We start from the raw sequence: 24,131 nt of genomic DNA, 5'->3' as shown, positions 1-24,131 counted from the left end.
TCCCCCTTTGTTTTGACAGATCGGGGGAAGGCTCAGAAGTCGTGGGCGGGCGGCCATTGCTCAGGAGGGGCACAAGGTGTGCGGTTTCTCTGCCAGGCAAGGTGCAAAGCCCTTCTTTCACACCCTGTGAAACATAAATGCTCATGGTTTGTTTGTTTTTTTAAAAAACTGGGCAACGGCGTGGCACCCACCCATGACTCCCGAACCTCCCCTGATCAGTCAAAACAAAGGGAGAAGGGGGCAGTAGATCTGTACCACAGGATTTCCCCGGTTCCCCTTTGGCAGTGGCTGCAGCAGTTAGCAGCCCAGAGCCAGCCTGGTAGCGCAGTTGGGTCTGGCTTCAGGAGCTGCTCGCTGCCGTGGTGCCTGCCATTTTTCCTCTCCAGAAGTCCCCATATGATGTGTTGCACACAGGACACATCATATGAGGATTTACAGAGAGGAAAAATGGTGGGTGCCATGGCAGCGAGCAGCTCCTGAAGCCAGCCAGAGCCATCTGCGCTACCGGGCTGCCTCCAGGCTGCTGAGGCTGCCGGTGCCACGTTTCCCGATTTGCAAATCTGGGGACATTCCAGGGATGGAATTTGTCCGGGGACAGATTTGCAAATCCAGGGACTGTCCCTGGGAACCGGGGACGTCTGGTAACCCTATTCTACCCTGCCTGCCCACCTTCACCCTCCATACAGGCAAGCAAATGGCATTATTCGAGGGTGCATTCCAGCCAGGCAAAGCCACTTGAGGAGGGTGCAGAGCAAAACTGGTGAGGGGGGGGGGGGTGATGCCTGGGAAGAGTCCTAAAGATAGATTAGGGGATGGTGGCTGCTTGATTTGACCCTCAGGCTTGTGGTTCCTCACCACAGCTTTATACGGAAGCCTTAAAACTGTTCCTTTTGAAATGGCATCCTCAAAAGTCTACTTAACTTAACTGCACGCATGTCCTTTTTTCAGTATCTTCCCATAAATTCTATTTTTGAAATCTAGCTATGGCACTTATTAAACTAGGAGCAGTGTGCAGCTTGAGCATTGCAGCTCATCATATTCATAGTGAGCCAAACACAGAGAGTGCACCTGCCACTCATGCATGTGGCGTTTCTCTAATTCATAGAATCGTTAACCTTGACTTGATTCAAAGTCATTACAGTGCATAAACCAGCCATCATCATGTGCACGACATATGAAACCTGAAGTATATAAAGCACCGCAGTAGTATATATTTGAGAAACTTAAAGATGCTGAGCATGTAGTAGATTCTTGTTCCTATATACACAATTTTGCTGAGCTTAGTCCTTCTAAATTACTATGTGTTTGTACGAAATCAGAACATGTGGCAGTGTTTTGCCTGGCGCTATTTCTGTCTCTGAAATAAATAAATAAAGTATTTTGGGATTTGCTTCTTACTCCATTCTCCTTTGTTGCTGAATCATAGAACAATTTCATAGCCTACTAATACAGAGATTTCCACGTGCTGCATGTGTTTTGTACATATGAACTTCCTGTTATGTTCTTTAATTCCATATGGGCTTTTTAGTTTGACAGTTTTTTTTTAAAAAAAAAACCCTCGAAAGTGATTTCTGTTGTTGAGAAAATTTTTACAGCTAATTGTCCAAGGGAAGAAAACAGTGCTACAAATTGTTGAAGAAATGCATGAAGTCACTTTACGATTATTGCATTTATATGTTTCCTAAATTTTGCACTGTTCTCATCGTTGCTAAAATGAAAGGATGTCTGAAAGTACATATAAATGAAAAAACTATATAGGTGTAAAAGGTGCCCCAGTTTAAGGGCAAATCCTCCTCTTCTTTCTTGCATCTCTGCTGCTACAGCACTTTCCAGCAGTGGCAATATGTGTGCTAGGAAGTAAAAGGTTCTTATCCTTGCAAATTGGCCTGAGGGTACTCAAAACTCTTACCATCAGTAGTGCAGCCACCATGTGCACTAAACAGGCACACAGCTACTTAATGACTTAGTAGTGCCCAGCATGGGTTCCTGACCTCATGGCTCATGCTTACAAAATGCTAACCTAGCAGCTTCCTTGGGTCTCCCACAACCTTGTGATGTTCATTGGTAATCAATGTTGAGTCACCACTCAGTAGTGATCTCTTCCATCCTAGAGTGCCATCTCAGTCACTACAACTGGTGTCCTCATCTGCTTTCCACCTCCAACATTTCTTACCTACCCCTTACTAACACCTCAATACCTCCATTTTACCTGATATAGCCATCTGCTCCTCATTTTGCCATATTTTGAAGAGCAAAAAAGAGGACACATTTGCCAATGTCTATTTTTAACTCTGGATCTCTATGACGACTCTCATTTTACATACCCATGAAAAAGAGAATGTGTCCTGGAAAAAGAGGACAAATGCCAACCCTAGTCTTGCTCACCCACAAACTCCTTACAGCTACCCCTCTTTCCTTGGAAGATCTGCCCATCTCCTAAGAACTCCAAATAGGTAAAGGGACCCCTGATCATTAGGTCCAGTCGTGACCGACTCTGGGGTTGCGGCGCTCATCTCACATTATTGGCCAAGGGAGCTGGCGTACAGCTTCCAGGTCATGTGGCCAGCATGACAAAGCCGCTTCTGGCAAACCAGAGCAGCGCACAGAAACGCCATTTACCTTCCCGCAGGAGCAGTACCTATTTATCTACTCGCACTTTGAGGTGCTTTCGAACTGCTACCGGTAGGTTGGCAGGAGCAGGAACCAAGCAACGGGAGCTCACCCCATCGCGGGGATTTGAACCGCCGACCTTCTGATTGGCAAGCCCTAGGCTCTGTGGTTTAACCAACAGCGCCACCCGTGTCCCGAACTCCAAATATTCCCAAGCTATTTCCTTATCTCTCCTCAAAGCCTCTCGTATCCTTGCAGTTTTGATGTGTACATTCTAATAGATCAGGGCCATCTTTCCTACATGCCTATGTTCAAAGGTAGCTGTGGGCTCAGAGAACAGGACACCTTCTGCAGCTTAGCCATGCCTTCCAGCACCACCCACATCCCTTTCCAGCTAATAACAGCCGGAAGTAAATGCCTCTAAAATCAATGGAACTTGCTTCTGGTTGTGAAACTACTGCATTAGCTGGCTATAATATATTACCTATAAATTTGATCGTGGTTTACTGAATTGCCTTCTGTCGACGCTACCAATTCATACCAGTTTCAAGTGACTTTAGCTACCGCGTCTCTCGCACATGGAGTCCTAAGAGATTTTATTTCTGGGGTGGGGTGGGGGCCTCGAGCAATGAATTCTTAACATCTTCAGGTAATTACCATTCATAGAGTTTGAGATGAGGCAGACACAGCTGAAGCATTGGGGAAGAGAAGAGAAATGGATGCAGGGGTGTCTTAAGTGCCCCTGGCGCCGTGGTGCGACGGATCCCTCCGGCGCCCCCCCCCGCCCCGTTTCCCAGTGCGGTGGACGGGCGGGCGCAGCGCGCAGTGTGGCTACCACAGGCGCTGCTGGCGCAGCGGGCGGGCAGGCAGGCACAGCACGGTTGCCGTGGGCGCAGCTGCGCGGCAGACTGGCCAGCCACCGGGCTGGCGCAGCTCGCGGCGCCCCCCTGGCGGGCCGGCGCCGTGGTGCCCTGCGCCACCCAGCCTGGCCGTAGGGCCGGCCCTGAATGGATGTCCTAAGTTGTATTTTTCCCCAAGCAAATTAAACATAACAACAATCTGGACTTGCCTCCAGTGACATCCAGCTGTCCCCCCAGAATCCATGGAAGCCAGTGTAAGGAGAGGTCTGCATGTGTAATGCTTTTCTGCCTCAGACGTTCACACTAGCTCAGCTTCTGCTGTGCTTGCAGAAGGTCCAATCCTCAGTATATCTAGGCAGGACTGGGAATGTCCCCTCCCTGAAACTAGCCTAGAGAGCTGCTGCAAGTCAGTGTAGACAATATTGCGCTAAGTGAAGCAATGGTCTGACTCAGTATAAAGCAGCCGCCTATGTTCCATTAGCAGGTCAATGGCAGTGGCTGGGCAGAATGGGTAGGGAGGAGCCACACATTGTGGAGTCCTTTCACACAGCTAATGCATAATGGGGGTGTCTGCCTAGTTCAAGGTCAGGGGGGAATGTGATTAAATACACAAGTTTTACTATGTGTACTTGGCTGCCTTGATTCATAGTGCCCCATCCAGATCTTAATATGCAGACAATAAGCCTTTTGTTTATAAAGCCAGTTAGAAGTTTAACAGTGTAGCTCCTTAGCGTATAATTTAGGAAAACCCTAACGTAAGCGTTTAAAGAGAGTAAACGAATTGCTAAGGACATCATAAATCTTTTACTGGCAGCACAAAAAGCAAAATGTTGCTATTTATCAAGCATAAAGGGAAACATCTCCTTTATCATAACGGAACACGACTGTTGAAAAAAGACATTCTTTCTCACTGAACTGTCTGATGTAAATTGGGTTGCCACCCATCAAGATAAACTATTAAAATATATCTATCTGTTTCTCAGAGTATCAAACTAGTTCACTTGCAGCAGACTAGTGTGGCCTCCTACACAGTTTGGGAAGTAATAGACTAAAAGTATTGCTTTTTAATAGCCATTATTATGAATTACTATTATTTATGATTAAAAAAACAATGAATGAAATATAAACATGTGGCACTCAAGGTTTTGCCCACCGACAGTGGCTGGAGATGGTGTCAACATGTTTCGGTTACAGTAAATATGAGACTGCTATAAAGATGAGAATATTAAATGATATCCTCTCCCTCTGCCCAATCTCTGTTGAAAAGTTACAAGGCTCTGGCAGCTGCAAAATTTATTATTTGTTTGTTTATTATATTGGCATTGTATGGATAATTTTATAAATGATACATTATGTGGCTTAGCAAAACCTTGCTAATTGTACTAATATTGGGACAATGGACAACACTCTTGCTTGCGTGTTTTCAGTGCTTTAGGGAACTGAGTACTTTGGCTCTCAAGGCTTTATAAAGCTTTTTATTTACCCAAATTTATACATATTGTTGTGACGTGGGGTTTGTGATTTCAGCTCTCTTGACATAACATGCTGGAGACAGTTCTCTAGTAACAGCTCTTTATTAAAGTGAACAAGACTGAAGACTGAGGAGAGGAAAGCTACATTTATAGGGACAGGGGACTAGCTAGGAAGGGATACATTTTGGAGGGAACAATATCAAGCAATCACAGTGCTGCCTTTTGGAGGAAACCAATAAGACAGAGGATCCAAATACAGCAGCTTAAATGAACCAATAGTAGCTGTACCCTCTGGAACCAAAAGGCAGTTACTTTATTCTAATGCAAATACAGACAATAATAATACAGATATAAAATCCTTTGACTCAATACACAACACCCCTCCCCCCCTAGTGAGCACAGCAGACGTAATCCCTCAGGTACTGTGGGGTCCTACAACTTCTACCTGATCTCCTGACAACAGGTGTTGCAGGTTCTGGATTGGGTGTTACCTGTGGTGGAGGGGCTGCTATAGGGGTTTCGTCAGGAACAGATGGAGTCCCAGACATCTCAGGGTCCCCGACCTGTACCTCGTCATCCTGAGGACTAGCAGACCCTGGTTCATTTGCTGAAGCCCCTGGTGACTGCACCTCTGGGCCATCTTCACTCTGGTCTCGCAGCTGTGCGTCATTAGCCAGGGATGAATTATCTGACTCCTCCCTGCTGAGTGCCCGGCGCCTCAGCTGATCTATATGTCTCTTCCAAACTTGCCCATTTTCCAAGGTCACATAATAGGACACAGGTCCACTAGCCCGGGTGATCACACCGGCCACCCACCGCGGACCTCGTGAATAGTTCCTCACCCAGACCAGATCTTCAGGGGCGAGATACCTTGTTGTGTCAGTCTCAGCCTGGGGGGTTGCTCTTGAATTACGGTTTGGCATTTTATCTGGGTGGACATAATCCAGCACCGTTACCAGTCTTCTACCTAAGAGCAGCTCGGCTGGCGACTTGCCCGTCGCAGTACACGGCGTCGCATGCTGCAAAAATAACATTCGCGCAATGCGAGCCGACCAGTTACCCTCCATTAAGCGCGCAATGGATACTTTGGCTGTTCTTACCATGCGCTCAGCCTGCCCATTGGAGGATGGGTGAAAGGGCGCGGATGTGACCCCACTTATAAAGTTATCAGCCAAGAATGCCCTGAATTCTTGGGATACAAAAGCTGCCCCATTATCTGATACAATGGTCTCAGGTAACCCGTGGGTAGCAAACAGCTGCCTCAACACCTTGATTACGGCAGCTGATGCCATGCTAGGGACCATCGCCACTTCTAACCATTTGGAATATGCATCAACGATAACCAAAAAGACCTTCCCTTGGAATGGCCCAGCAAAATCTATGTGCAGCCGGCTCCAGGGAGTCCTGGACTGCTCCCACCAGTGGACTGGTGCTCTGGCCACTTCTGGCCGCACCTCTTGGCATGCCTTGCATGTTCGTACCCATTGTTCTATGTTCTGGTCCATTCCAGGCCACCACACATAACATCGGGCTAGCGACTTCATCCTGACCATTCCCGGGTGTCCCATGTGAAGCGTCTCAAGAACCCTGTTTCTCAGTGGTGCTGGGATGATCACCCTATCTCCCCATAGGAGACAACCCTTATGCATGGACAATTCGTGCTGCCTTGTCGCATAAGGCCTGAATTTTTCTTCATGCGGACCACCTGGCCACCCCCTCCCCACCCAAGTGAGCACACGGGAGAGAACAGCATCTTTCCTAGTTTTCTCAGCTATATCCGTAGCTGTTACAGGAGCCCCCGGAAGTGTTTCTAGCATCATAATGTGCTCCGCCGGAGCAGGATCCTCATTGCTCCCGCCAGGAAGGGGCAATCGACTCAGCGCATCAGCATGGCACAACTGTTTCCCCGGCACATGGGTCAAGGTGTACTGGAACCCATTCAGGAATATTGACCAACGCAACATTCTGGGGGAGAGAATTTGTGGCGTTTGTTTGTTTGGGTTGAACAACCCTAACAGTGGTTTGTGGTCCGTTTCAATGGAGAAATGGCGACCGTACAAATAATCATAGAACCTTTTGATTCCGGACACAATAGCCAGTGCCTCTTTATCAATTTGAGCATAGTTGCGCTCTGTGGGCGACAACGTACGGGAATAGAAAGAGATGGGCTTTTCCGACCCATCCGGTTCCCTATGACTCAGCACAGCCCCCAGACCGTATTGAGAGGCATCACATGCCAGGACCAGTGGCTTTGACTCATCATAATGAGCAAGGACGCTCCTGCTACTCAGCATTCCTCGCAAGGAGTCAAAAGCCTTCTGCTGCTCCCGCCCCCATCGCCACACATTCTTTTTCTGCAATAGTCTATGTAATGGTTCAGCTACCGAAGCTTTCTGGGGTAAGAACGAATGATAAAAGTTAATAAGTCCCAGGAATGACTGCAACTCCGTCTTGTTCTGTGGTCGTGGTGCCTCGATGATGGCCTTAATCTTAGCATCTGTGGGGTGGATGCCTGATGCATCAATTTTAAACCCCAAGAAATCCACAGTTGGCACCCCAAAACTGCATTTTTCTTTTTTCAGTTGCAACCCCACCTCCTTGAACTTGAGCAACACTGCACGGACACGCGCAACCAGTTCCTGTGGGTCTTTTCCAGCAATCAAAACGTCATCAAAAAATGGCAAGACCCCTGGCAGACCTCTTAACAGGCGTTCCATGAGCCCTTGAAAAATCCCTGGGGCCACACAAACTCCGAACTGTAATCTGTTAACTCTGAACGCCCCTTTATGTGTGACAATAGTCTGTGCTTCCGCTGATTGTGGGGTTACTGGCAGCTGTTGGTAAGCTTGTGCCAGGTCAATTTTGGCGAACACCTTGCCCCCAGCCAGTTTAGCCAACAGATGTGATACGACTGGAATGGGGTATGAGTTTCCCCTGAGTGCCTTATTGATAGTACATTTGTAATCTGCACATATCCTGACTTCCCCATTTGCTTTAAGGGGCGTGACGATTGGAGTCTCCCACTTAGCAGAGTCCACGGGTGAGAGAACTCCCTGCTTGACCAATTTATCCAGCTCTGCCTCGATCTTGGGTTGCAGTGCAAATGGCACTCGCCTTGGTTTGAGTCGGATTGGGGCCACACCGGGGTCCAACTCGAAGTCAACTGGGGGCCCTTTATAACAACCCAGTTTTCCATTAAAGAGACCAGCAAATTCCTTGCATAATGCCTCGCTCATCTCAGGGCAGGTTTGGATTGAATTAAGCCCTGAGATACTCAGTCCCAGGGCGGGGAACCAGTCAGTGCCCAGGAGACTGGGGCGACTGCCCTTCGCAATCACCAGTTTGAGTACAGCCTGTTTGTCCCGGAACTGTACTCTCACGGCACACATTCCCATAACATGGATGCGGCCTGCTGAGTACGACTGCAAGGTTGCCGGGAAGGGCTCCAGAGGGGGCAACTTACCCCTGGGGAAGAATGTCTTCGCGGTCTGGTCCGACACGATGGTGAATGCAGATCCGGAGTCCACCTCCATGTCGCACTGCTGACCCTCAATCTTCACCTTGACGTGTGCCTTGCCTTGCGCTGGAAACTGCACGGCCCTCCCGTTGATCTCCGTTACGTAGTGGCAGTCCTTTAGAAAACGAGTTGCTGTGGGCGGTCTGCGATGCTCCAGTCTAGGTGCTCCTGTTGCTCCCGACGCCGCCGATCTACAGACCCTGGCGATGTGACCCGTCTTTCCGCACGTCCGGCACATAGCATCCCTGAAACGACAACTCTTCCGCTCATGGTTTCCGCCACAACCTGGGCAACTGCCTCGGCGATCTTTGTGCACTGTGCAGGCCTGACGCACCAACTCGACCCCACGGACTGGGCTCTGGCTCAGAGTAGCCTCTAGCTCGTCCATGGCATGCGCAACTTCTATCTGTGGCTTAGTGGCCTTGCGACTGGCATCAAGCTCCTCTCTTTCATAATTCTCCGTGGCGGTGGCCTCCTTCAAGGCTGAAGCAAGGGTAACCTCTTCTTTAGCCACGATGCGTCTTCTGGCTTTCTTGCTGCTCAGACCACCAATAAACCGATCCAGGAGAGTCTCTTCCAGATTTTGGAAGCCGCAGTGCTGAGCGAGCTTCCGGAGTTCAGCCAGAAATGTGGATACAGACTCCCCAGCATGCTGCTGCCTCTTATGGAACTCCATCCGCCGGGCCATCTTGGTCTCAGTAGGCGCCAAGTGGCTTGTTAGGCAGGCAAGAATATCTTTGAGAGATGTCTCACTCAGCTTCGCTGGAGCAAGTAATGCCTTGGCCAGCTTGAAGGTCTCGGGCCCACAGTAGCTCAGGAATGTGGCCCTTCTTTTGCTGGCATCGGTGATCCCTTGAGCCACTGCAAAGAACTCGAAGCGTTCGACGTAGTCTTCCCATGTGTGGGGCTCTGATGGCTGGAAGGGCTCCAATACCCTTGGACTCTCCATTGTCCTAGCGGGCAGGGTCGTCTTCTCAGCTGGCCAGTGAGTCTTGTTCTAAGCTGCAATCCGGACTCTGAGGCAGGGCTGTGTTTAACCGCTCCTCAGCATTCCGGATCCCACCTTCGTCGCCAGTTGTTGTGACGTGGGGTTTGTGATTTCAGCTCTCTTGACATAACATGCTGGAGACAGTTCTCTAGTAACAGCTCTTTATTAAAGTGAACAAGACTGAAGACTGAGGAGAGGAAAGCTACATTTATAGGGACAGGGGACTAGCTAGGAAGGGATACATTTTGGAGGGAACAATATCAAGCAATCACAGTGCTGCCTTTTGGAGGAAACCAATAAGACAGAGGATCCAAATACAGCAGCTTAAATGAACCAATAGTAGCTGTACCCTCTGGAACCAAAAGGCAGTTACTTTATTCTAATGCAAATACAGACAATAATAATACAGATATAAAATCCTTTGACTCAATACACAACACATATGAATCTGTGAAGAGTGTTTGTTGAGAAGGCTTCTGTGATGGACAGCAGAGCCAGACCAGAGGGCTGGAGCCTCTCTCTGATTGGCTACCATGACAGTTGGAGTAGCACTTTGGGCGGGAGAATAAAAGGAGCCGTTTCTGAGGGAGTTTTTGGACAGGGAAAGATACCTGAGATGGGGGATTAGGGTAGGGTTTATCTGAGGGAGAATTGGTTCAAATTTGAGTTTAACATCCATTCTCAGGAGAATATAGCTAGAGGAAGGAGGCTTGTAGCTTAGATAGTAAGATGGTGTTGAGTAGAAGCAGGCCTATGTATGCCAGGTATTTTTGATCACCTGCATTAAATAAGGATACACTTTATAGACTGATCTCTGCCCTCCCTTTCATTTGTAGGAATGAAATAAGGGCAATAGTGGGTAGAAGCAATACTACACAGATGATGACGAGCCAAATAGGTCAGTTTCTGCTCTCATGTACACCCACGCAATTCTTCAGCTTGCAGGGATACGCTCTTCGTCTTTGGGGTTTTGATTAAAATTATTAATGTAGCTTTTGATATCTGTGCCGACTTTCCCCCTTCAGATTTAGAGCATTATAAATAATAAACGATGCCTGTGCATATCTTGCATGCTTATAACATCTCTATTCACACTGCAGGGCTTGCAGTTTTGGAATGTGCAACACCCGTCACTTGTGCTTTGTTCTTGATCAAGGAAGTTGTCGGGAAGAGAATTTAGAGTTTCAGAATCAACTTTGAAGTGTCAGAGGAATTACAATTAAGATTCTGCTACACTGACACCACCCATAATAAGCTTGTTTTCCCAGTTTATGAAAACGGAGAAGCTTGTCACTGTGGGCTAATTAAAAGCTATGGACTGGTGGAATGTGCTTCATCCTATATATTTTCTATTTCACTTATTTTAAACTTTATCCCTACAGGGAACCCTTTCTTAATTTACTCAACTTCCAGGGAACCTCTGCATGCCTGCCACAGAATCCCAGCACCATTTTATGTTGTATGGGTTCACAGTTGCAGAGTGAGGCCAAGAACACATCCAACTTGCAGGTGTGCATTGCAGGAGAAGATGAGTCCGCTATTACTCATTTTCTCATTGAGCAAACCCCGATAAGCAACCAAGGAATCCACAAGATTCCCTGGCACATAGTTTGAAAACCAATTCTTTATAGTTCACGTGGTCAGTCCATGGCACAGACACCAATCATTTGACATCTCTGGGCAGAAGTACACCTACTCAGTCGTATCCTAGATTCTGCAGACTAAACAACTTGTGACCCACCAAACCAAAAGCCCACAAGAGCTTTAATATTTCTTTTGCTTGCCAGGAATTGCAAAAATTCTTTTACAGGGGAGACTGTCAAGTACCTGGCAGTCTTCAGTATGTGGCTCTTGAGCTGCATTTGATACAGTGAAACACAAGCTGTGCCATCCTTATCCTTGATTAAATAAAGAAGACCCCTTAACAATGTAGAATGGAAATGTACAAGCAGGAGAGCTGGAAGGCATGGCCATGACACAGAGTCAAACACACTCTTTCCTGCATCTGCAATGATGCAGCACCCCTTGGTAAACCACTTCAAGGTACCTGGAAGATGCATATGTACAGTAATGAGCATGACAATGGAGCTCTCATACTTTGGAATGAAATTTGTTGCATGCTTGTGGAAAAAGTTTTTCTTACCTTACTACTCTGTTTATTTTGAATGAGTACTTTTTCAAGGCTTTCTACAAATTTATCCTGTAGCTAGATTAAGTTCTGGAATCCTGTACATATTTATCTGAGAGTAAGTCTTACTGAAGTCACATTAGTGCAGGCATCCCCAAACTGCGGCCCTCCAGATGTTTTGGCCTTCCAATGGTGGCATTGGAAGGGCAGATCTGCTGCACTGTCCCATATCACATTGGTCACTACTGAGCCAACAACAATTATGAAATGAGAGTAACCATGGAAAGGGAGGGATGGAGCGAATCTGTTCATTTTGAGTTTCATTGACCTGTTGTTGGCAAAGTGTGGAGGCCATATGAAACTGCATTCTCATGGAGACTACTGAGCAGTTTGTTTGTGTGCAGTGTTTGTCCCCAAGTGCTGCTCTGCCATCATTTAGTTTCCTTCACATTGCTGCTGTGCCACTAACTGGAATCTTTTGCTGTGGTGTGGAAACAAGCCACATGGCAGAAATATGGGGTGCCTGCTGCACATAAGCAGCTTGCTGTGGAGAGCAGCTGCAATACAAAGTAATTCCAAGCAACCTCTTTGCAAAGGAGTCTTCAAGCCTTGTTGCCCCGGCACCCATTCTGTTTCCCTCCCTCCCATCTGTGATGATGCTTCGTGGCTGCTACACAGAAGCAGATGGTGTAGAGCCAACTGTGGCAAGGTACTGTAGCTCAGCATTTGAGCAGAATAAGGATTCAGCTGATACGCTTACCTCTGGCACAGTATTAATATGGAGCACTTTTTTAAAAAAAAAAACCATCAATATAGCCGCAGCCTAGGAATACCAAGCCCAGGAAAAGAGCTCAGCTGGCAAACACCAGTAATTCATATGAAGGTGCACAGATGGTGCAGTTGGGCCAGGCAATGAAAGTAAAGATGACTGCACTAGGAGACAGACTAAGACACTAGTTTAGCTGCCAAAGGCTGGTTATAGGCCAAATAAAAGAATTAAATGGAATGTCATTTTGCTGGTGAAAATCCTGTGTTTCATTAATTCAGATTCAAAAGAGATGGGCAATATAAGTAGCAGCCTTAATTATAACCAGCTAATGACAAATGGTTACCAATTATTTAATGTAGTTATCTGCAGTGTGCATTAAGGATGTAAGCAAGATTAAGGATGTAAGCTGCATTTGGTCACTTCCTCATTTTTATTTTCTAAAATGTTGATATATTGGATTCAAGAAAAAATGGGTTGTGCTTGTCAGTGACTCCTCTATTTCCTTTTGACAGAATCTGTATCAGAACAGGTTCCTTGGCCTGGCTGCCATGGCATCGCCATCTAGGAACGCACAGAATCGGCGCCGGTGCAAAGAACCTCTGAGGTACAGCTACAACCCAGACCAGTTCCACAACATGGACATCGGGCATGGTCCCCATGAGGCAGTCACTATCCCACGCTCCACCAGTGATACAGACTTGGTCACTTCAGATAGCCGGTCTACACTCATGGTCAGCAGCTCCTATTATTCCATAGGACATTCGCAGGACCTAGTGATTTACTGGGATATAAAAGAAGAAGTGGATGCTGGGGATTGGATCGGCATGTATCTCATTGGTAAGTCAGTCCCACCCTTAGGATTTTAAATATATATTTTAACAGCCCCCCCCAATGTGTTTTGAACTACTCCACACGCCCATACCTACCAAAACCTGCAAAACAAAGTTGGCAGCAACAGGAGGTCTATCAAACTCCTGTAGGGCTCCCTTCAAACTGATGAGTGAATGACTTGTTCTAATTACCAAATAAGCATGTGTATTTGAATCCCATGGAATTCAATGAGACTTACTTAAATATGCTGTCCTTAATGCCATATTAATAGTGATTTTCTTCGAAGAGCCAACATAGCTCAGTAACTAAGGCAGGCTTGATAAGATGGGTTCAAATGTGAAGCCTATTATATACATTATGGAACTGGGTTTTTTCCCTTAAAAATGTTTAGGGGTACTCTCATTTTCCTACCAGTGGGGTGTAGTGGTTAAGAGCGGTTGACTCGTAATCTGGGGAACCAGGTTTGCGTCTCCGCTCCTCCCCATGCAGCTGCTGGGTGACCTTGGGCTAGTCACACTTCTTTGAAGTCTCTCAGCCCCACTCACCTCACAGAGTGTTTGTTGTGGGGGAGGAAGGGAAAGGAGAATGTTAGCCGCTTTGAGACTCCTTCGGGTAGTGATAAAGCAGGATATCAAATCCAAACTCCTCCTCCTCCTCACCTTCTTCTTCTTCTTCTTCTTCTTCTTCTTCTTCTTCTTCTTCTTCTTCTTCTTCTTCTTCTTCTTCCCCCCATACTGAAATACTGCCCCTCAAACTTAGATTCACAAAATCTTTAGGGGTACCCCCAGAAAAAATGCACCGCATTATGGTCTTTCAAGATCTGCTTCCCCACCTGTAAAATGGAAGTAAGTGTGGCCTTATAAGAATGAATTGTAACACAAGCACACAGTGTTTTAAGGAGAATTTCAAATGTTATAAAAAGAGTTAGCAATAAAAGCCTGCAAATGCTTGTTGGGCTCCCCTGTGCCACTGCCCTTCTCTTCTTTTGCACAAACAGCCATTTGCACTCCAATGTTCAATTCACAGTTGCTTATTTGGAACAGGGTGTTGTGTCACACTCTAATGTCCGCACTGAACACATCCTGGCAGTTCCTTGGGGAGGCACCAGGGAGGTGTTACCTGAGGCCTTGCCCTGTGGCCTGCCAGGCCCATCAAGCTTCTTTCCACCACCACCTCCTTCCTGGGCTTTGACTTTACTGGATCTCCTGTCAAGCCCTCTCTTCCTCCACAGTTTAAGGAACCCCGAAGGCTCACTGTCTACAGCTGTGCCTTGCCAGTCCCCACTGCAGGGGAAAGAAGTGGTATGTCTTGTCTGGATACAGGCTTGTCTCGCAGCCATTCTCTGCCAGCAAGGCCTGTTGACCAGGGTCCTGATCCTGCATCCATACAGGAGGGAAGCACAGGGGAACAGTGGTGGGTGGTAGTCCCTGGGCAGTCCTTCACATTGTTGAAGTCAAATACTACAGTGCTTGGGATTAATCTACCTGCTTCCTGTTTTCCAAACCAGAAGTGGGGAACAGGTTCTGTTCATCAGGAGGTCAGTGAGGTATAGAGATCCTTCTTAGCACTTAGGCATGTAAGGAGAAAATATCTGTGGCTTCTTGTCCTAATTGGGCTAAATCACAGTAAATAGAAAGAATGAGAATAAACCCTGTGATGTGGTAAAATGGTAGTGTTTGTTTCCTTCCTGCTAGTGCAGAGGGTTTGGTGAGGAGTTAACTCTGCAGCCATTTTGAGAAATCTCCAGACTGCTGCTATTCCTAGGTCAATTGCTTGCTTGCTTGCTTACTATATATAGAGATTTAGCAGGCACCTTCTGTGCCAACTTTTAAATGCCTGCTGAAAACTTTCTGTTCTGCTAGGCCTGTGCAGGCAGTTAAGGAAGCATCCTTCCACAATGGTTGACTTCTCTTTTTAACTTTTGTTAATGTTTTTTATTGTATGGTTTTACTGCTGTAAATAGATTTGATATCTCTTTATGGCATAGTGGTATACAAATATTTTTATAATTATTATAAATATCCCACATTTCCATCCACTCATCAGTCCTCAAGGTGCTTAATAATGCAACAATTCAAAATCCATTTTACATAATAGTAGGGAAAACTTTTAAAAACTAATTCCAAACAGGGGGACTTCCGGTCTGCTGTGAAGGGAATGGTGGCGCGCTCCGTGTCGTCCAAGTAAAGGACGACATGGTTCTGGTTGTTAGGGCTCCAGGGGTGAACGCCAGGGCTAGGCGTTCCTCCCCCCCAAAAAAACCCCACGGTTGAGTGGGGACCCCAGGGGTCTGGCAGAGCAACGGGAACTCGCCAAAACCCAGACCTCCCCGTTGCCGTCTTGAGTCCGCTCACGGGTTCATCGCACCCTACAGCCAAAGCCACAAGCTGTCACCGTAAGCAGTGGATTTTCCAATTAGAGGTTAAAGCCAAATAAAGCCTCAAAGAAGAAATTAGATATAAATTAATTGATTTATATACTATTAAATAACTATTATTTATTCATTATTTTGATATAGTAAATTTCCAAGTCACTGCACAAGACAACCTCTAGGTGATTTACTGTACTTTTCCATGTATTAAGACAAGCTTTTTTTTACTCTAAAATAATGTTAAAAAATGGGGGCTGTCTTATACACGGATAGTGCACAGGGGGGGCGGGTGATTGGTGACTGTGTCAAGGGTTGCTTTGGATTGGCTGTTTCTGTGATAATTTGGTGTGTGAATGGTTGCTGTGGCAATGGCTGCTGTGGATTGGCTGCCGCTGTGGCAATTGGTCGTGCAATTGCCGGCTGCTGTTGGCAAGTGGGCAGGCGCTTGTTGGCTTATCTGACACAAGCGATTGTCAGTATTTGTTTGCTGGGTTTGTGATTTTCTACAACCCCCCCAAGCTCTGGGCACTCCTTCCCCCCAAAAGCTCAACAACTTTGGGCCATCCCCCCCTTCCTTAAATAGTGTATAAAAATAAGAAGAAAAAGAGAAAGACTCTATAATACCTGTCCAATACAAAACTATAAAAGTGAAATTATTATTCTACTACATCAATATATTTACACTTATATACATAATATATACATCAATATATTTATTTATATATTGATATATTGTACTATATTCTTTATAAATGCATTCCAAATGTCATTATATTTGGTATACACCATCTGTGTCTATAAGCTGTATGTTCGTATTTTGCAAGAGTTGTCACATCATCTATTCATTGATTAAAGGGCACCACAAATTTATCTTTCCAGTGGATCAATATCAATATTTTAGTAATAGTGAGGGTGTGGATAAAGGTGTTTTCCTGGTGCTTAAAATATTGTAAAGTGGTTGCCAGATGGCAGGAAGAGTACTAGAAGCAATTCTGATCCCAAACTGTTTGTGTAGGGATTTAAAGATCAAAATCAGCACATTTAAATTCAGCTTAGAAACAAATCAGCAGTTGGTTTAAAACTCTAAGCACTGGTGTCTAAGCACTAAGCACTGGACAGGGGTAGCCTAAGTGGTGTCCTCCATATGTTGTTGGACTGCAACTTCCATCAGCTCTAGCCAGCATAGCTGATGACCAGGGATTGAGAGTTATAGCCTAGCAATAGCCAGAGGTGACCACATTGACTACCTCTGGCCTAGACAAGTAACCAAGCACTCAGCTGCTATTTGGACCAACTGAAGTTTTCAAACTGCTTTCAAGGCAGCCAATGCAGTGCATTATAGTAGCTGAAAGCTTGCTGTCACATATTCTCTTGTTAGGAAGGTTATTGTGCAAGGTGGCTCTGAGTTTATTGTAGGGTAAGACACAGCATGTAAGATAAAGCATATAAAATTCAGTACCCATTGCTGTATGTGGGATGGTTGTCTCATAGGGTGCTTCCTTGCCTTGCCTTTTGTTACATGGCACCACAACCTTCTTCAAAACAGGGGGAAATGTTTGAAGTGTAGATTGCCATTGTGATTTGTCTTTTTGTGCCTTTATCTCTGGGTCTCTGATATCAGTGTGACGCTCTCAGCATTCCTTTATGCATCCCCAGAAGAGTTAGTGAGTCAGCCTGCAGCACATTTTCTTACTGTTAGCTGCTGCATCTGCACAAGCTTGCTCAAGAGTGAGTGTGGACTCTGGACTGACGTGTGTTAGGCTCTGAAGTCTCTTCTTACTTGAAAGAACTGAGGGATAATCAATGGTATGATATCTTGGAAATCAATGGTATGATATATTGGAAATTGCAAACAATAGTGAAACTTGCCAGTTTATTTGATTCAGAGAACAAATGGAGAGTGTTTCTCATTAACTTATTGAAATCCTTCTAACAATATTGCAATATATCCTTCTCGCTCCTAGTGAAATATGAGGCCTGTCTTTTTTCAATACAATAGGCAGGGGTATAAATAAAGTAATATTTTTCAATACAATAGGCAGGGGTATAAATAAAGTAATATTTAATATTTATTATTATATTTTTATTATATTCATTTATACCCTCCCTTTTCCTGTCAGGCTGCTTAAATCTAAAAACAAGCACTGCGAAGAATGTAGAAAAATCAATCATTAAAGTTAAACACTGAGAGAGAACAATAAACATATATGAAATTTATTTAAAACATACCAATAATTACAATAAAACAGCATGGCACCAACCCTTTCAATTAAAAGCAGTCAATTCCTGAAAGCTTGTTGCAACAAGGTCTTCTTCACCTGCCAGCAGAAGGACAACAGGGTGCAAGCCAGTCTGGTTTCTCCAGGGCAGGATTTCCAGAGAAGACCCTCTCCCCCAACAGCACCAAATGGGCCTAGGAGGTGGCAAGACCGAGAGAAGGGTCTCCCTTGAAGATCTCAAAACCTGGGCAGGTTCCTATGAGGGAATATGGTCTTTCAGATAGCTTGGACCTAGGCCACGTTGGCCTTTATAGATCATAGATATAGATCATAGATATAGATCATAACCAGCACTTTGAATTGTGCATGGAAACAGACCAATAGCCAGTGAAGCTGTTGTAGCAGCTGTAACCAACAACCAGCCCCAATCAACAGTTTAGCCCGTTAAAGTTTCTGAGCACTTTTCAAAGGCAGCCCCATGTAGAGTGAATTACATTAATCTAAGCAGGGTGTAACTAAGGTGTGTGTCACTATAGCCAAATCAGACATCTCAAGGAACAGGTGCAGCTGGTGAATTAGCTTTAGCTGCAAATGCACTCCTGGCCACCACAGAGACCTGAACACCCAAGCTTAGGACTGAATTCACAAGTACACCTAAACTGCGAACCTGTGTATTTGAGGGAGTGTTACACCACCCAGCACAGACTGAATCCCCATTCCCTGTTCTGCCTTTGTTTTATTTAAATTAGAAGATTTTGAAACAAAAGGGAAAGGGTTAAGCAATCCTTCTGCTTTGCCATAATGCTCAAAATAGTAGCTAGTTCTGTCGGGCAGAACAAAAAAATATGCCCAAATTCCAGCTGTTGTTTTACGTTCCACTGTACCTGAATATACTCAGATAATTTAACTTGGGTCACAAAGGCCTTTACATGAAGTCCAGAACATAGGCTATCCTTTCATTGCCTGAGTCCTTGATTTCATGTGAGGATAATATTGCACAGTGCTTATTGATATACATTAGGCTTTCTTCTTCACTATCCTTCTGGGAAAACCAAAACATTTTAAAAAGTTATCTGATAAAACTTCATTATGCACAAAACCTCTAGGGTCCAATTTCTAGGCTGTATTTGTTCTTCTTCTTTATTATTCAACCATTTCTTTTAAGTTTATATCAAAAATATTTTTGACCTAATTAGCTGAAACTCTGCTTTAAAAGCCACATGCTTCTTTCTTTTCTCTTTTGCCTTTTCCCCCTAAAAGGCAAAAATCTCTAATGCTACATGTAATTCCAGCAAGACTCTAATTAGTGAAGTTTCTCTCAATATACTTCTGAGTTTATCCTGACTTTCTGACTGCTTTAGTTTATTCCTTGCATGAGGATCTGATTCCAAGTCCATTGATTCACAATCAAAGCACATGAAAAAAGAATAGCTTTGGACCAAGCTGCATTTGTTGTGTGTAGGGGTACAGCATATACTATCCTATAGCTCTGGTATATAACTGCGATTTTTGACTAGCCTTCCCAGATGAACATGCCTGCCAGGGAACAACTGTGCATTTCAGAGGATCTTGGAAGTATGCTCGGAAGTGCATCTTTGGCTCACATACAGGATACATACATACATACATACATACATACATACATACATACATACAGGATACATCTATTGGGCTTGCTGTTATTCCACTTGAACTGAGAGTGGGCACTGGAACGTATCCAGCGTTCTCAGTATGGTTGCCCATTGTAGGAGAAGGTTGGTTGTGATTAGGGGAGGCCCATCCTGTTTCCCTTCCTGAGGCAAAATGGGAAAGCCTCACTCACTGGGGTTGCATGGCTGCAGCTTTTGGGTTCCAGCAAGATCTCACAGGAAGTTGGAAGCTGCAGCCACTTCTCCAGCGTTGGGATGGGGTGGGTGGCACCCACAGCAACTTCAGAGAACTTAGAAGAAGCAGTGGTGATGGCAAGAGCTCACTGGAAGCTTCTCCCGTCACTTCTCCTTGTTTCTCCAGTGGTGGGGGTGGGCTGCCCCTTGGGATTTCGCCACCCAATGTGATTTCTGGGAAGTTGGGTTTCCATAGGTTGTCATGGTCTGTCTGCAGTGAAGAAGCCTGGAAGCAGCTAGTTGTGCACAGGCTTATATGCAATTGGTACTCTTGTGCCTTGCTCCTTTCTAAATGTATAATGCCTCATTCATGCAGTTCATGTGTTTATTTAAACAATAAACACATGTACAATAAAGCAAACCCAGAAGACCCAAATGTGGAAACCTTTTTTCTGCATATAATTCTCCTCTGGACTGGAGCATTGGGGCATCTGTTTTCAAAGACTGCGCGTTGAAGGCCTCCAGCTGCTTCATTTAATCAAAAAGAACTCAAGGTCAGAACCAAGGGACACCTTTTTGCTTCCTGTGCAAAACAAGTCAGAAGCTGGCACGACACATGTCAGTTCATCTTAACTTGTCAATCTGGCAACACTGATCTGTGTAGCCAGGATTGCTTAATTCATGTGTACACTTTCCACACTGGTGCCCATTCAACAGTTTGTGTGTGAAGGATTGTGGCTGATATGAGTGGGATAAATCATTGATGCAAATCATGCATCAAAGCTGTGAAGTTGGCTACAGATGCACTTCTTTGTTTGTTTGCTTGCTTATTTTAAAATAGGTTTTCAAACGTTGACCAAATGGAGGGGTGTACCAAAGATGCTCCTTACTGGGGATCAATTTGGTCTGGGGCTACATTTTCTGCCTATATTCTCATTTAAAAATAACAGTGGTACCTCTGGTTAAGAACTTAATTCATTCCAGAGGTCCGTTCTTAACCTGAAACTGTTCTTAACCTGAGGCACCACTTTAGCCAATGGGGGCTCCTGCTGCTGCTGCACCGCCAGAGCACGATTTCTGTTCTTATCCTGAAGCAAAGTTCTTAACCTGAGGTACTATTTCTGGGTTAGCGGAGTCTGTAACCTGAAGCGTCTGTAAGCTGGAGTGTTTGTAACCCAAGGTACCACTGTAAAGAGAAAGAGCAGACTGAATTATGAGTCACCATTGGTGGTGGGGTAAAGTCACTCTCTTAAGTTATTGTTGATAGGAAAGATAACAGCACGAACTCTTCTAGGACAAACTGAATTTTGCATCCTTCATCCTTTACTTTTGGGTTGCATTTATTCAAAAAGACAATCCTTAGTAAGGGAAAGCAATTGGCAAGCAAAGTGAAGGTTAACCGCCCAGTCTCAGGGACTCACATGCCCTTCTTTAGTAAATCATGAGTCAGTGAGTAGCTGAAGTGCATGATAGGCAAAAGGTTCTTCCAAAGTCTCTGTCAGCATTTATACTGGAGAAAAGCTGATTGTAAAAAGCTCTTGGTGCTTTTGGCTCAATGAGATCTAATGCCATTGACTATTTTGCCTTCCTCGTCATCCCCAGCACCATACAGGTGAAACTCAGAAAATTAGAATATCGTCGAAAAATGCATTTATTTCAGTAATGCAGCTTAAAAGGTGAAACCAATATATGAGATAGATGCATGACATGCAAAGCAAGAGATGTCAAGCCTTTATTTGTTGTAATTGTAATTATTTGTCGTTAGGCGGGTCAATTATAAATGGAATGTAATTTATGAAATGTAATAGTAGTGATGTTTATTTTGTTTATTTTTGTATTATTGTAACTATTTGTTTTATTACTGTGGAATTTCCAAAAGAAAGCATTTGTAAAAATTAAAATAAAAATAAAAAGTTGCATTACTGAAATAAATGTACTTTTTGACGATATTCTAATTTCCCGAGTTTCACCTGTATTTTAGTTGCTAGAGTAGAAGCAGCTATGGTACACAATATGTGACCTTGTGCCTGCCATCCTCTCTCTGCCTAATCAATCTCAATTAAAATGTCCTAAGGTCCATGGAGGAAGAGTGGAATAGAAACATTAATTAATGATCTATGATTGCCACCACGCACAGAAGTTCATGCTTCACATTCCCCCAAACCAGTTAATTGTTTTCTTGCCAGAGATAGGATAAAAGTGTGGTGTTGTATGTTCATTACTACATCTTTGTAAAGGTGTAGTAGCACTTTACAAAAGATTTAGAAAACCATAATGAATCATTTTCCTCCTGATTTTAAATGTATCTATAACCACACTGGTATCCTCAAGCTGCGTGTCCATGCATTTTTCATGACACCAGTGGCTATTATTTTTCCCTATCAGAAGGTAACTTGTTTCTCTCAGAGATAGAAATTTTCCCTTCAAAAATTACTTTGTGTGGGCAAGATTCAATACCTGTCTTGCTAATACTAGCTCTGGAAATATGGCAGGTTTAAAGTTCACTGGAGCACATGTCTGCTATATAGCAAAATGATAGTTGCTGCTTGTTCTGAGAGAACTCCCAGCTTCCCTTGGGGACAGAACCTTTTTCATCATGTAGCTTTCCTGAAATCAATGGAATCATCTGTGGAGAAAATATTACTTGAGGAAAATGTTTAAACTTTAGATAATTGACTGGAATGTAATGGGGACCACAAAGTAGTTCCTCCTCCTCCTCCTCCTCCTCCTCCTCCTCCTCCTCCTCCTCCTCCTCCTCCTCCTCCTCCTCCTCTTCTTCTTCTTCTTCTTCTTCTTCTTCTTCTTCTTCTTCTTCTTCTTCTTCTTCTTCTTCTTCTTCTTCTTCTATCCAAATATCTCAGGGTGGTTCACAGGATAAAAATACAAGATAAAAACACAAAATACATAATAAAAACAACAACAAAACTAAACATCTCCCACAATGGAGAAAGGGAACCTGTGCTTCTACAGAGAGATGCTGTGGACCCAAACAAGTTAAAAGATCCTGGTAGCTTTTTACATTGTTACAAACAGAAGTTATGCAAACCAGGCCATGGAAAACTATTGCACCAGGAAAAGGCTAGGCTAGACCCCTTTACTCTGATGTCTAGCTTTATATGTGGAGGATTTTAGGCTTTTTTTTTAATAAATGGAGGAGTATCATGAAACATGATATAGAAACATGATAAGCTGCACCAACAGGTTAAAGAACAGTTTCTACCCATGAGCCGGGAGGCTGCTGAATGGAAGACAGCAGCATTGCAACTGACGTTTGGGGTTGGTGGTCGTACGACAGCACACAGAGTGTAACAAGGACTGAGAGATTGGGGGGGGGGGCTCGTTTAATCTCACTGAAAACAAGTGGTACAGTGACAATAAAGTATTTCTATTTCTATGGAGGGGTTGCTGGTGAGAGATAGGACACTTTCCTGCCTTTCAGTGATTATATACAGTACAGTATATATATAAAAACCCTGTGTTTCCAGCCCTTTCCTTTGCTCCGATTTCATTGGCTCTCTTTTGTTAACTTTGCAGATGAGGTTTTGTCTGAAAATTTCCTAGACTACAAAAATCGTGGGGTGAATGGCTCTCACCGAGGTCAGATTATCTGGAAGATTGATGCCAGCTCTTACTTCGTAGAATGTAAGTATTTCATAGTGCTGTTACATCATACTTCAGTGAAAACAGGAAGAGCTGAGCTCCCATACTACATGTGTGTTTTGGGGAAATTTTAATGTGTGTGGTAAAAAATGTATATGATTAAATGCTTGTCCAGAAACTATGCTTCATTAATAACAGAAGTTACTACTGAAAGGATGCAAGTGGGTGAAATTGCATCTATAACTCTGTATATGTTGGTGTTATTAAGCACGAACATCTCATAACATGAGAGGGTTTCAGAACAGGTGCTAAATACTTCTGTGCTTGGAGAAAAACTATTTTCAAGTTCATTTATATTTATTTAACATCAAAATCATTAAATCTGCTGGAGCTTTTATTCTTGTCTTAATCTTCTGTAGTTAGGATCAGTTTCTGGCAGAGCAATTGCTTTCTTGGAGTTTTTGTGGCGTGTGTTATTCTGAAAACTATTTCCGTGGCAATCTCAGGGAAGTATTTTTTTAAAGGGAATTAATTGCATATTGCATTTGCTGAGCTCACTGCATAACATATCGTTGATGCTCAGTAAGCTATGTGCTTGGGTTGTGAAAAATTATGTGCTCAAGCATACTAAAGGTGAATCTTTCATTGTTGCATCTGTGCCTGATGGCGTCATACTTAACACATGTTGCATGTGCTGCTGTAAGGATTTCCAAATGGAGTTTAATAAAGGAGCTCCAAACAGGTTGTGTTTTGTGACAACTGGCTGCAAAGCAAAATGAAACATTGTTAAAACAAAGCACTGCTTGATAGGAAGTCAACAGGGATAACTGGAACAATTTTCTGGCAGCCTTAAGGAAGGTTACTTTAAACCATTTGTGAACAACCTGTGACAGAGGTTTTGAATATTTAAAACTCTGGTTTCAAAATGGATTACAGAGAATCC

General features: G+C 44.3%; 1 protein-coding gene across 1 annotated transcript in view; it reads left to right on the top strand.

The window, feature by feature from the left end:
- The window catches only part of HECW1 (HECT, C2 and WW domain containing E3 ubiquitin protein ligase 1), a 125,401-nt gene that overhangs the window by 1,375 nt on the left and 99,895 nt on the right, over nt 1–24,131 (top strand). The window contains exons 2-3 of the mRNA XM_060280553.1: nt 12,857–13,181; nt 23,123–23,230. Coding sequence (XP_060136536.1) covers nt 12,857–13,181; nt 23,123–23,230 — 433 coding nt within the window. The remainder of the gene's footprint in view (nt 1–12,856; nt 13,182–23,122; nt 23,231–24,131) is intronic.

The sequence above is a fragment of the Zootoca vivipara genome, chromosome 12 (genome assembly GCF_963506605.1).
Source record: "Zootoca vivipara chromosome 12, rZooViv1.1, whole genome shotgun sequence".
Lineage (NCBI taxonomy): Eukaryota > Metazoa > Chordata > Lepidosauria > Squamata > Lacertidae > Zootoca > Zootoca vivipara.
This window is presented reverse-complemented; position numbering and strand designations above follow the sequence as displayed.